Here is a 14229-nt window from a genome sequence, read left to right as displayed (position 1 = left end):
GTGGCATAAGGGTCACATCCTTGTGAAGTATTTCCAAAGTAACACCATGCCCCCGATGTTTAATATTTTCACTTCCATAGTTACTCAAAACTTTATGTTTTTGTACTTGGTTATATATATTCTGAAACTGAGATCCATGAGTGAGTTATGTTGTAGATTATTTTAGCTTAGTGGGACCATTCTTCTGTTGTAATGAACTAAGAGAGCAAGAGTGAATCCTGCAGCCATCCTAGTTTACATGAAGGAATTTCCTATTACCCAGTTTCCAAAGGAAAGAGGATTATATTCCCTTCTGTGATGGGTGTCCTGCTCTGCAAAGGAAAGTTGCCTTGCTATAGGGTCTTGCCTAGGAATTTAACTCACTGAAGCTGGGGAATGCTCCTATAGAAAAGCTTCTTAAACTGTGAGCCACACTCAATGGGGTTGTGGTAAAAAAATGGAATTTGGCAGATGCCCAGGGGTGCCACCTGATTGATTTAGTAGTGTTTGATTTGGTTGAGAATGAGAATGGTTAGATGTTTAGCCACACCTGGCCAGCCCTGTTAAACCTAGTTTAAATTTCGCCAACCCTGAGAAGGAGTGTCCTTTAGAGGCTATGGACAGCGTCATCAACAGGGGACCAGTCTCAGCCACACAATTTGAAGGACCTCCCCTTTGGGGGAGGGAGAAAAAAGTAGAAAAAGGGACCCTAAACAGGAAGTTGGGGTCTTTTTTCCTGTCATGAGCTTCCGGGAGGAGACTGCTGAGAGGCCTCACAGTTATTTCCTATTGAAACTATGGACCCCAGGTGGTGAGTTAATAAAAATGAATCTAACTCTTTGAATTAGCTGAGCTGGAAGCACGTTTGAGGATTGTGTCGGCCTTTGCTAGAGCCAGGGAGATTATCCATTTTCCTCTTTCCCTATTCCCTTGTTATTGGCTTAATTAATTTCACCTTTGCTGTGTATTTTATTCCCATTAATAAAACCTGATTTGTTTGTGGAAAAGAGGCTGTTGATCCCCTTTCTTATTGGCCTGGGAAAAATAACTAAAAAAGGCAGTTCAGAGGGGAGGAAACTTTGAACCTAGAGGTTCTTCATTATTTTCTGAACCCCAGTATTATGGCGAGCCACCCAATTAACTCTCCCCATATTAAATTTGGCCCCTGGGGGGGGGGGTCATGAAAAATCGTACAACAGTAAAAAATAGTAAACCTATTTTATATAGCTATATACCTGGGGTCGTGTAAACATTTCTTGGCAGGGGTGGGGGGGTTGTGAGTGGAAAGAGTTGAAGAAGCCCAGCCCTATAGTACCTAGTGTAGTAATTTGAGCACAGTATGCCTTTATCTTAGACAATGGACGGCATGGCATAGTTAATAATGACCTATCCTTGAAGCCAGGAAGACCTGGGTTCAAGTTCTGCCTCTGATACATATTGGCTTTGTGATGACTGGACAAGTCACTTAGTCTCTCAGTGTCTTAGGAAACTCTGGAAGACTATATGTAGAGAAGAAAAAGAGAGTTCCTTCATTTGGGAGTTCCCGTAAAAATCAATAAAATCACAATTCCAGACCCTGTCCTTATCCTTATGTCTTCAGTTCCTGTTGTTCACTGGGTTACATATTGAGTCATACGATAAATGATGTGCTTTATTGTACTTCATCTACTACAAATTATGCACCTGCTTGAAAATTCTTTGCTATGTTAATTTTTCTCTCTTGTTTCTACTCCTCTTCCTCCATAACCAATCTAATAAGCTATCTCAACTTCTTTTAAAAATTAATTCTATTTGAAAAGATGTTTATAGATTATCTTATTCAGTTTACAGGGAATTTAAGTATAGTAATGTATTTATAAAGTGTTCATTATAGTAATGTTTTTATCTGAGAGTTTTCTCTTATCCTGTCTCTTCTGTTCTAATAACAGTGTTCATCCTCCTATGCTAATGTAGAGGAAAAGTGATATAAACAAAAATGGTAGCTAATCTAGTAGTCATTTACTATGTTAGAATTTGGTAAGTGTCTTTTTATGGATGTGATTGATCATGGCACTGATGTGTAAGGTACTGAATTTTGCTGGAAATTGTCTTCATAGATGGATGGAAAATAAAAACTGTAGGTAAGCAGTCCTTTTCCTAATTTTAGGAAATTTCTTAGATAATTAAAAAAAATTTTTTTTTAAACTTTCTGGGTTGCAGGCTGTATTGTTGTTGTTTTTTGGTGAGGCAGTTGGGTTAAGTGACTTGCCCAGGGTCACACAGCCAGTAAGTGTTAAGTGTCTGAATCCGGATTTGAACTCAGGTCCTCCTGACTCCAGGGCTGGTGCTCTATCCACTGTGCCATCTAGCTGCCCCTGTATTGTTGTATTTAAGGGCAAAAGTAAGGTACCTGGGACTCAGCAAGATAATAAATACTATTAGCAGACAACTTTGAGGGATTGTGTTGATGAAAATTGAAAAACTAGGTTTATTTGTGATGACCTGAGCTTAGAAAAAAGTTTGTTTTATACATTATCTGGAAAATTGGCTGTGGGGTTTTTTTTTTAAGCTCTTATAGCTGATTATACAAGTGTGCAATATTTATTTTCTTAAAGACTCTTAACTGCCAAGATGCTGCTAGTGTTGTTAAGAATGTGTCAGAATACTACATTGGACAGAGGACTGGATTTGGGTTTCTAGCTTCCAAGTCCCAGTTCTACCCCCTGTAATCCTTGTATAAGCCATTTAACTTCTCTAGGCATCAGTTTTCTTAATGTGTGAAATGACAGGTTAGACTAGAACACTTCATTCTAGCCTTAAATTCTGTGATCTTCTTTCTCAGGAAAAGAAGTAACAGTAATGGTGTACTTCCCAAAATAATATTTTTAAATGACATACTTATTTAGAAATCAAGTAAATTTAATGTTTAAAATGTTTTTTTCTCTTCAGGATAGATGCAAACCGTACTTCAGCTGGTGTAGGTGATATTTACCGACATGCTGGACTTCCTGAACGTTCACAGCCACCTGGATTAGCTATGGTAAGTTTTCCTATTGCATAGATTCCTGGGTAAGTCATTTACAGAATCGTATAATTTCAGAGTTTGAAGAGACTATAGATTCCATAAAGTTTAGCCAGTTCCAGTCCAGGAATCCCCTCTACAACATTTCTTAACAAATTGTCTTTTAGCCTCTCTTTGACGATTGAGAGATGGTGAAGGGAAACCACCTTCTGAAGTGGCTCATTCTTCTGCTTTTGGACAGCTCTCCCTATTGTAAGGTTTACCCTTATTTCCAGCCAAAATCTTGCTCTCTCTGCCTTTTATTCATTATTTTTAATTCTGCCCTTTGGACAGTTCTTCAGATGTTAACAGATTGCTGTCAATCTATAATTGTCTTTTCTCTAAGTTAAACCTCTTCATATGACATTGTCTTTAGTCCTTTCACTGTCCTGATTTTCTTTAGGGTGTTTTCCAGTTTATTCCTGTCCTTCCTAAAATATGTATCTGGCATTGAATGTAGTATGACATGGTATTATACATTTGTCTTTCATGGTACTACATTAAACTTTTTTCCCTAGTTAATTTTTAACATATAAAATGAGAGGTGATTAGCTAAGTGTGATATCTGAGTATCTTTCTAGCTGTGATTTTCTGTTATTGCAACAATAATAGTCCTCTGCCGTTTCATTTCTTGTTGATTCCAAATAGTATTTATGATAACTAAGAAGTAGAAAAGTTGAACAGAGGAATCTGTAGTGGACAAAATACTGGATTTAGATTCTGAAGATCTAGGTTTGAATGTACCTGAGTGACCTTGAGTAAGCGTAAGATAAACTTCCGCCTTGAAATCTATGATCTTATGAAATTTCTTTTGGTAATGTTAAAATAAATACCAGTTCGAATTAGTTGCCAGTGTATTCCAGTACTCAAATTCCTGTTTTTTGTGAACTTGGAAAATTTCTAGTTATCAAGTGAAGATAAACATATTAGGAATTCTGGATTCTAAAAACTCCCTTTACTCATCTAGATTGGAATGTATTCTGTAATTTATATACTTAAAGAGTTGCCTGGGAGTAGTGAGAAGTTAAAATTATTTTGCCAGTGTCTCCCAGCCATCAAGTTAGAAAGGCATAACCTGAGCTCAAGTCTTCCCAAAGCTGCCTCTTTATTCACTACTCTATGCTCTTTTCTGCTTTTTATTTAGGTATCTTTAAAAGTATATTAATGGTTATGGAAAAGAGGGAGGCAAATTTCATAAGTCATTTTGATGTGTTCAAACCATAATATTAGAAAAATCTACACTATAAAAAGTTTATTAAGGTATATTAGCATTGTATATATTCATTTGCATCATAGCTATTATCTTATGTACATTTTTGGTACTTATATACACACACTCTGTGTATATATGTGTTATAGTCTAGGCCATAGAATTTTCTGCTACGTAAAGATGAGCCTAAGTACAGAGAAGCATACTGTCAGGAAGTTAGCTCCTGTTTTAATTTCTTGGCCATGGCAACCCATGAAACAGATTTTTAAAAAATATATTGGTGAGTTGTATGAGTGTATGTACATCCGCAGATTAGATTATTCTCTCCTAACTGACATCTTCTTCAAGGATGACTTTGATTTACTTATCATAATCTATTTTTTTTCTCGTGGCAAGGAATTCAGCTACCATAGATTAGGCCTATAACATTGTAGCTCCTTCCTTATCCTAGGAATTTCCAGGTTTTTCTGTTTAATCTTTTGTTTTTTCCTTCTGAAGATATGAGAGTTTCAGATAGTAATAACAGATGCTCACATTTGAAAAGCAGGCATTTAAATTTTGAATTACATGATAAAAGAAATTTTGGTATTAAGCTTTATGCTATATACTTATCATTACATTATGTCAGTATGATTATTGTATGAATCTAAGTTCTGGAAACATTGATTTTGGTTGTATAATTTTAGTTTTAAAAATTTGATCGTGAGGTTTCCTTGGATTTACTAAAGACAGTTTTAGTTATTAACTTTAAAAATACAATCTGGAATAGCAAAACTGAAATTAATTTTTAGGATTGTATTAGAATTATATAGATGGTTGGAAAAAAGAATTTGTTGGCATATGATTTCATTAAGTAAAATGTCTTAACACATTGTTCTGTGATATTAACACTGCTGATTATTTTCCTGATTGCACAGAAAACCTGATTTAAATTTTAAGCTTTGATCTTCTACTACTTATTCTAGGAAAAGTCATCTGCTGATGGTAGTGAACTCCACTCACTTACTTAAAAGTATCTTTTGGAAATCATCCCATCTCATTTTTCATTTCATGGAGTGTTAAAATTAGAAAGGATTATAGATCACCTAATCCAAGGAATAGATGAGGAAATTGAGGTTCAGATAGAAGAAATAATTTGGCAAAGGTTATATATAGGGAGGAGACATGGGGGCGTGGAATAGATCCCAAGTTTCCTGCCTGTCAGTCCAATCTTCCTGTGACCATCTTTAACAAAGATAATGTAAAACTTCTGAAGTATGAGGTGCTAATAGTATAAATCTTGTGTTCAATGTCTAGGCTATGATGGAAGCTGGTGGCACCAAGAATGCTGCAATGATGGCCAAAAAGGCACCTACAATGCCTAAACCACAGTGGCATCCGCCGTGGAAACTATACAGAGTGAGTTTAAAAGCTGTTATTATCCTGTGTAAGCAATACATAATTTATCTAATTATCCTTTACTAGGTGGTTTTGTAAAGTTAATATTTTTCTTTACATTACCAGTTTTTCACTAACAATGAGCTTAGGGAGGCAGCTAGGTGGTGCAGTGGATAAAGCACTGGCCCTGGATTCAGGAGGACCTGAGTTCAAATCCAGCCTCAGACACTTGACACTTACTAGCTGTGTGACCCTGGGCAAGTCACTTAACCCTCATTGCCCTGCAAAAAACAAAAAACAAAAACAACAATGAGCTTAAATTCTCTTACCAGGACAGTCAGGTGGTGCAGTGGATACAGTGCTGGGCCTGGATTCAGGAAGACTTGAGTTCAAATCTGGCCTCAGACACTTACTAGCTTTGTAACCCTGGACAGGTCACTTAACTCTGCTTCTATGTCTTCATTTGTAAAATGAGTAGAGAAGGAAATACAAACCACCACTTCAAATGGGGTCACAAAGAGTCAGATACAACTTAAATGACTGAAAACAGCAATAGCAGCAACAAATTCTCTTACTTAAAAGTAGATGGTCATAGCACGAAGCTTTCTTGATAAATTTTTTAAAATCCACATACTGCCTAATAGAATGTAACTTAACTTTTAAAAAGACACTTTGACCATCAGCTTAGCCATTGAAACATTTCCCTGTAGACGTTTTAATTCCAAATTTTGTGATAAATGGTTATTTACCACTTGTGAATAAAGCCTAGGAAGAAAAGTTTTCTCTATTTAAAAAAATCAAACAAACGAAAGTTTGGGGAAAAGTTGTTTGATTTTTTTTTTTAACACGATAATTTTCTTTTACTTTTTTGTCTAATGTAAAAGTTTTACTAGCTATGAAATCAGGACAAATAGGGGTTAGTGAATGGTAGTTATAAACTATGGAGATTTAAAGACAGTTATTCTTTGCTAATAATAAATTCATAAGACAGAAAGTAAGCCACATTTTCAGATAATAGATTATACACATTCCAGAAGCAAGCCTTATAGAAAGTCATGAGGCTGGCTAAAGTTGAATAAACATGGAATTTTGTCTTAATTATGTATACTTTATTTTGTTTTAAAGGTAATCAGTGGACATCTAGGCTGGGTCCGATGTATTGCAGTAGAGCCTGGGAATCAGTGGTTCGTTACTGGTTCTGCTGATAGGACTATAAAGGTAAACAGCAATTAAAAAACCTGAACCTTTTCAACTTTGGTGTTTCCTTGTGTTTTCCTAAATTAAATTGTATTTGCTAAAAAGAAGGTTCCTTCCAACTTAACTATATTCATGTATGGAGAGAATTTTGTTTTCTGCCACAGTATAGAATGCCTACCAGTTTATGTGAGTGTATATGAATAAATACTAGCATTTGACCAGTAGCCTATCTATACACTAAATACTCTGTGCCCTCCTAATTCCCATTGATTTCCTTCTCATCTTGGCTAGTCTTGGTCTTAATAGATGCCCTCAGTTTGATTTTTATTTTGTGCCTACAGAGGATTTGCCTAAATAGCCTGGTAAAGGGAATTATTAAAGCACTGTTTCTTTCATTCTTTTCTGTTTGTAACTTGGTGAGGTAACAAGCCGGGAGGGAGAGAAAGAAGATGAGTATTAGTGGAAGTCAACATATATAGTGATTGGACAACTGTTATTCATGGTGTCTATGCCAGTTTTATGGGCTAGGATATATTTTTTTATTCTTGGTTATTATCTTAATATATCATTTTATTATGTTAATAATTTCTTGAGCATTAGTGGGTTTGTTGGTCTTACTTCTGGAGTCTTTGATGCTAAGTATTTAATTCCTTTGAGATTTAATCTTTTGTCTTAAAAAATACATAGAATGTTTATTTGCTGTTTTACCATTGCCTAGTCTTATTTGGGTTCCTAGAATTCATAAGATTTTGGTGAAAACTTTTACGACCTTCTGAATATTAGTTTTTGGATTTTCCCCCCCTTTGAATGTAGATCTGGGATCTGGCTAGTGGCAAATTAAAGCTATCATTGACTGGACATATCAGTACTGTACGAGGAGTGATAGTAAGTGCAAGGAGTCCATACCTGTTCTCCTGTGGAGAAGATAAACAGGTGAAGTGCTGGGATCTTGAATACAATAAGGTAAATTTCAGCTTGAGGTCTTAAAACATCTTTACATCTTCTCAGTTTTGCTAAAGGACTCTTAAATATTGTAATATGATACAGTGTTTCTATTTTTTGTTTAGGTTATCAGACATTATCACGGACATTTAAGTGCAGTGTATGGTTTAGATTTGCACCCAACAATTGATGTGCTTGTGACTTGTAGTAGAGATTCAACTGCACGGGTAAGAAGGACAGTGTTATATGTTTATCTGTAAATAGATTACATGTAGTACTATGTGAAAGTTACTACTTGTAAATATTTGTGTATTGCCTAGTGGAGTATTAGAAAGCTATTGTCCTGATTATTTAATCTCAAGATTCTGTTACATAATCACACTATAAGAACTAAAAAGTGGGAACCTTTATTCCATGTTTTAATGATTTTTGTATCTTTGTAGATATGGGACGTAAGGACAAAAGCCAGTGTACACACATTGGCAGGGCATACAAATGCAGTGGCTACAGTAAAGTGTCAAGCTGCAGAACCACAGATCATTACAGGTCTAGTACATATTTCCTAAACTGACAATCTTCATTACATTTTAAATGGTTATTCATATGTGAATGAAACATTTTCTTTTGACTGAATCCTGATTTGTAATTTGTTTTTAACTGACCATCACAACACTGTTGTGCTGTTCAAGTTGTTTTCAGACTTAAAATCAGATGATAGTAGAAACTAAGATGAATACATTTCTTTTCATCTTATTGTAAGGAATTGATTTTTGGAAACATCCTTCGTAATGGTTCCGTTTTTAACTCCAAAATCAGCAGTCTGTTATTGATAGGGTTCCTATCTTATGTTGATAATGTGTGTTTTCTCTGTTACAGATTAAGCTTTAGGCCTAGGTTATTGATGTATGGCTGGTAGAAAGGCAGTCAGTCTCCTTTTGCATTGTGATGCCTTTGTTTATGCCATCCTTGCATCTTATTCATCTTCAGATTCTTAAGGAATCAGCCAAATTGACATCATTTTAAATTTCCATAACTTTGTGTTTTCCTGTATAAGTGGAAGATGTAAAGAGCAATGCATATTTCATGTTTATGAATATGTTATGAATATATGTAAATCATATCCTTCATGTAAGAAATTGTACTGTGTGGCTCTTAGTTGTAACTGTTACAAAATAGAATTCCAAAAAATGCTTTTGCATTTTTGTGTTCTATTAAGTTAGATTTTAAGAATTCAGTGTTTGAGAGAGAGTGGTACAGATCATCTTGGGCTAGAGTCACTACTAGAATCAGTAGGGAAGTTCATCTTAAATGATCCAAGAGGAGACAGAAATGAGGTAACATGATCAGTTAAGTCTGTTTTTGCTTGCATGTGTCTGTAGGATACTTGATGTGATGGTATTTACTATTCATATATTTAACTTCTGTTTTCCTTTTAATTGTAGGAAGCCATGATACAACCATACGATTATGGGACTTAGTGGCAGGAAAAACACGTGTCACGCTAACAAATCACAAAAAATCAGTTAGAGCAGTGGTTTTGCATCCAAGACAGTAAGTTTATTAGACTCTCTCTTTTTTTTTTTTTTTTTTTTTTTTTTTGGCGGGGCAATGGAGGTTAAGTGACTTGCCCAGGGTCACACAGCTAGTAAGTGTCTGAGGCTGGATTTGAACTCAGGTACTCCTGAATCCAGGGCCGGTGCTTTATCCACTGCGCCATCTAGCCGCACCCATTAGACTCTTTTTTTAAAAAAGGTTCTATATTTGAGAAGATCCACAGGAGTTTGCTCTTGGCATTCACCCTAGACTTTTCATTCACTATCACTTTTAATATTATTCCATTTGTAGAGTGGAAAGTCTTTCATTTTCAGTTTTTGTTCTTTATCCCTTTGGTTGTAAAGAATGAATTATAAAGCTGATTACAGTTAAATTCTACATCTCAAAAAAGGAGTTAATTTCACAGTGTTCATTTTAATATTATGTACTTAATTCAGAATTAGTGACTTTTATTTTGACAGAAGCTGATGCATACTGGTACATTATAGAGTACGATTACCAGAATTAAAAAATTCTGCTAAGTGTAAATTCTGTAAAACAGTTTAAAATTGTAAAAAATAATTATAGGATACATTTAATTTTTATTTCTATTATATAGTGTTTGGTGAAATTAGCAACTGTTTTGAATCATCAGTATAACTGTCATACTTCATTGGGGGCGGGGGTGGGGGGATGGGGAATCAAGAGCTGATTTATAGCCTAAGAGAAACTATCATATTCATCTAATGCTACCCAACCCAAAGTTAGAAATATTTTTAAGTAAAATGAAATAATTCTCTTAATATATTTCAAAACTGTGATTTATAGATAGCTTCAAAAGGAAGGCTCAGAAATAAATTTTCTTAGAAATTTAAATAATTTCTTACCCCTAAGATTGGAGCCAGTCAATTATAGGAAAGAATAAAGAAAATTATATTGCTATTGTTCCCGCTATCTTAGATCTCTACAGTTAGCTCTTGAACTATATTCAAAACCATATAAAGTTTATATACTACAGTATTGTTGGTTGTTAGTGAAGGTAATTGGTACTCATTGGCAGTGTTGGTTTATTGTGATTACATTAGGTGGTGAGATTTTTACCAGGGCTGGTCCTAAGCAAAATTGTGAAGTAAGTGACATTTGTCTTTCCTTACCCATCTCAGTCTGCCATCACTTTACCTTTTCCCCATTCCCACATTTCAGGTGCTCAGCACTCTCTTCCCGTTAAAATCGGCTCTCGAGAAAAGAACTAGTATCAGCCATTTAAATGCTAATTGTGGAGTGAAGGACTTCATTCCTTATTTTCATTTCTAGCAGTATTTTCTTGGACAGTGGATATTTTCAGGCTTCTTAAGCTTCAGAAAGGACTAATTTTCTTTTCTTTTCTTTTTTTTAAGTGGGGCAATGAGGGTTAAGTGACTTGCCCAGGGTCACACAGCTAGTAAGTGTCAAGTGTCTGAGGCTGGATTTGAACTCAGGTACTCATGAATCCAGGGCCAGTGCTTTATCCACTGTGCCATCTAGCTGCCCCTAAGATTTTATTTTCTAAAGTTGATCTTTATGCACTAAATAAAGTAAGACTGCTTTCACTTCTTTGGTCATTGAATGCCACAGAGATTTGACCTCTTAAGGCTTTGTAGCCAAAAAATATTTTTATTATGTATTTATGAAACTTGTTTCTATATTTTAGGTTTCGTTTTTATACTATTTTTTTAAAAAGTTACAGAATTTATTGGCATTGGCATTGCATGTGTGACACTGTACTCAGTACTGAATGCTACTTATAACCATAGCAGATAGAGATCTTGTTTTTGACAGCCTCATAACTTAAGGGGAGAGAAAATAAACATGGGGAAACAGTAGTAGTAGCTATACTTTGAATGGCCATTGAGGATATAAAGAAAACTTCTTTTTTTTTTTTTTTTTTTTTTTTTTTTTTTGAGATATTTTATTTTTTCCGTTACATGTAAAGATAGTTCTCAACTTTTGTTTATACATGCTTTACAATTTCAGATTTTTCTCCCTCCCTCCCTCCCCTCCCTCCCCCCTCCCCTAGACAGCAGGTAATCTGATATAGGTTATATCTATATATATCTATACATATACATATAGATATATATATACACACACATATATATACACATAATAACATTAATCCTATTTCTGCATTAATCCTGTTACAAGAGAAAGAATCAGAGCAGTGATGCAAAACCTCAAAATAGAAAAAAAAAAAAACAACAGCACCCAAAACAAAAGAAATAATATGGTTCAATCAGCATCTATACTCCACAGTTCTTTCTTTCTTTTAAGAAAACTTCTTGAAGAGGAAAAACACAGCATCACAGCCAGTAGTATTTTCACCAAAGATGCTCTTAGCTTCACAGTCTCTGACATTTTTGTTCCCCACTCCTCCCCCTCTCCCCCTCCAAAAAATACAAGCAAACAAAACTGAAAACTCCCCTGCAAGTTGTACAAATCTAAATATTTGTGCCATCTATTGCTTTGGTGTGATAGATGGTTTCTTCAGTTAGTAGGGAAGGAAAACTATAAACTCTCAGGACTAAAAATTAATTTACAGGGGCAGCTAGATGGTGCAGTGGATAGAGCACTGGCCCTGGATTCAGGAGGACCTGAGTTCAAATCCAGCCTCAGACACTTAACACTTACTAGCTGTGTGACCCTGGGCAAGTCACTTAACCCCAATTGCCCTGAAAAAAAATTAATTTACAACATAAATTATTTGTCACATTTGCTTTAAATATCATTTCAGTGTCTTGACAGTTTTCCTTTCTTTCTTACCTGCCTTATTTTTTTTCCCCAGTTACACATTTGCATCTGGGTCTCCAGATAATATTAAACAGTGGAAATTCCCTGACGGAAACTTCATTCAGAACCTTTCTGGTCATAATGCGATAATTAATACACTGGCTGTGAATTCAGATGGAGTGCTGGTATCTGGAGGTAAAATAAGACTTTTCTTTATATTTTCTGTATCTATGAGGCTCTTATTATGGTTGTAGTATCATTTATTATTTTAGTGAGCTATTACAAAGTAAACACCTTAGTGCTTCAAAAGACTTGTGATTTCATTGGTAGGGTATGTACTCTACCAACCTACATTACGAATGTTGCACATCTCAGTAGATATTTTCATGGATTGCAATAGCCAAAATAATTAATCACCAAATGGCCTCTTGTTTGATATGCTCTAATAATTCTCTAAACATAAGGAGACAGGTCTTGTATAGCAGGCCCCCTACAGGGTCTTGAAGGCCCATATGCAAAGCCTTTTACAGACCCATCCTATAGTTTATGTATTATAGTTTAAATACAAGGAAGGATTTCTTTCATGCCTGATAGTGTTGCCTTTCAAGAAAATTTCATATATACTCCTAATGAAAATGGATTAGTCACTTGTTTCATCAACAGACACATTTCAGTGGTTTAGTTCCAAGATTGTTTGCCCCAGGGACTCTGTAGAGAATCTGGATAATTTTAAGATGTAGGACACTGGACTGAATATTTGTGGAGCAAGATGATTAGTTGGTCCATGGCCATTGAGAATGATTTAAGGAGTTTTGAACTGGGCATGAATAAAAAGTAAAAGAGATTAATTTTTTCAGACACATGCTTTTCTATTCGCATAACTGCCTTAAGACATCATCATAATTTGTACTTAAATATCGCTTTTCTTTTTGGCTACAAGCGGATAATGGCACTATGCATCTCTGGGACTGGAGAACTGGGTATAATTTCCAAAGAGTACATGCAGCTGTGCAGCCTGGATCTTTGGACAGTGAATCAGGAATATTTGCATGTGCATTTGACCAGTCTGAAAGTCGATTATTGACTGCAGAAGCTGATAAAACCATTAAAGTATACAGAGAAGATGATTCAGCGGTATGTTTTTAAATGATCATTTATGCTTAAATCACAAAATCATGTAATATCAATTATGTTTTCCAATTTCAAAATTTTGGTAATGACAAAATGGAAAAATGCTCACAATATAAAAGTGACCATCATTTTGAATAGCTTCTGCTTAGATATTTCTGGTACTGATTTAATTTGAACCAATTATTTGGTCATTTTCCTGACTGGTTATTGGTGGAAAATCTTGGCAGAGTTCTTCATGTAAACAGATTGGCTACTACCAAAAATTAGCAATGTTATCTTTGAACTGTAGAGATCAGTGCTATCATAAGATATGATGTCCATTTGAAAACTTAATGGCGTCTTACATTTGATTCCCTAGTGTTTTGCATAGTTCTATGAACTATAGTCTTATGATAAACAATTGGTAGAGTTAGGATTAAAATTAGATATCATCAGTTTATCCTTTAAAAACATCATTAGTTCCTTATAAAGTTGAAAGACCAATTTGAAATGCAAAATGGTTTAGTTGAAACAAAGACTTTACTTCAGTCAGCAAATTACATCTTTACTACATTATTTCCATAGTCAAATTTTAATCTAATTTTTCTTTCTTTCTTTTTTTTAACCTCTTTTTACTTTTTCAGACGGAAGAAACTCATCCAGTCAGCTGGAAACCAGAAATTATCAAGAGAAAAAGATTTTAAAGTGGCAACATGTACATAATTGGCCCATTGTTTTATTTTGGCTTTTATAAATGCATTTAGTCACATTGTGCTCTGTATAGGACTTAAAACAGAAACTCAGCAGAAGTCATTACTGCTTCATCATGTTTTACAATAAACTCCCTTTTTTTCTTAGGCTTTGGTTCTTCTTTTTATCTGGTCCCAGGAAACTAAAATGCAGATGTTATACATACATAGTTCACTAAAAGGGCAAATGTGCAGGTGGTTCATTGAACATTTATATTCTCAAAATACTGGTTTTTTTTCAGCTTCTTTGAAAGACCCATTTTTAATTCACAGAACAAATTACTAGGTTTTTCATAAAGGTTGTTTAGGATGTTTTTCAAGGACAA

At 34.9% G+C, this 14229-nt stretch overlaps 1 protein-coding gene across 2 annotated transcripts in view; it reads left to right on the top strand.

The window, feature by feature from the left end:
* Positions 1 to 14011, top strand: part of PLRG1 (pleiotropic regulator 1) — a 33716-nt gene extending 19705 nt beyond the window's left edge. For both annotated transcript variants that reach the window (XM_043972510.1, XM_043972512.1), the window contains exons 6-15: positions 2908 to 2998; positions 5526 to 5627; positions 6732 to 6824; positions 7617 to 7766; positions 7871 to 7972; positions 8189 to 8291; positions 9188 to 9296; positions 12100 to 12239; positions 12985 to 13178; positions 13799 to 14011. In XM_043972510.1, coding sequence (XP_043828445.1) covers positions 2908 to 2998; positions 5526 to 5627; positions 6732 to 6824; positions 7617 to 7766; positions 7871 to 7972; positions 8189 to 8291; positions 9188 to 9296; positions 12100 to 12239; positions 12985 to 13178; positions 13799 to 13858 — 1144 coding nt within the window. In that variant the 3' untranslated portion in view covers positions 13859 to 14011. The remainder of the gene's footprint in view (positions 1 to 2907; positions 2999 to 5525; positions 5628 to 6731; positions 6825 to 7616; positions 7767 to 7870; positions 7973 to 8188; positions 8292 to 9187; positions 9297 to 12099; positions 12240 to 12984; positions 13179 to 13798) is intronic.
* The last annotated feature ends 218 nt before the right edge of the window (positions 14012 to 14229 follow it).

Source organism: Dromiciops gliroides, chromosome 6 (genome assembly GCF_019393635.1).
Source record: "Dromiciops gliroides isolate mDroGli1 chromosome 6, mDroGli1.pri, whole genome shotgun sequence".
Classification (NCBI taxonomy): Eukaryota; Metazoa; Chordata; class Mammalia; order Microbiotheria; family Microbiotheriidae; genus Dromiciops; species Dromiciops gliroides.
This window is presented reverse-complemented; position numbering and strand designations above follow the sequence as displayed.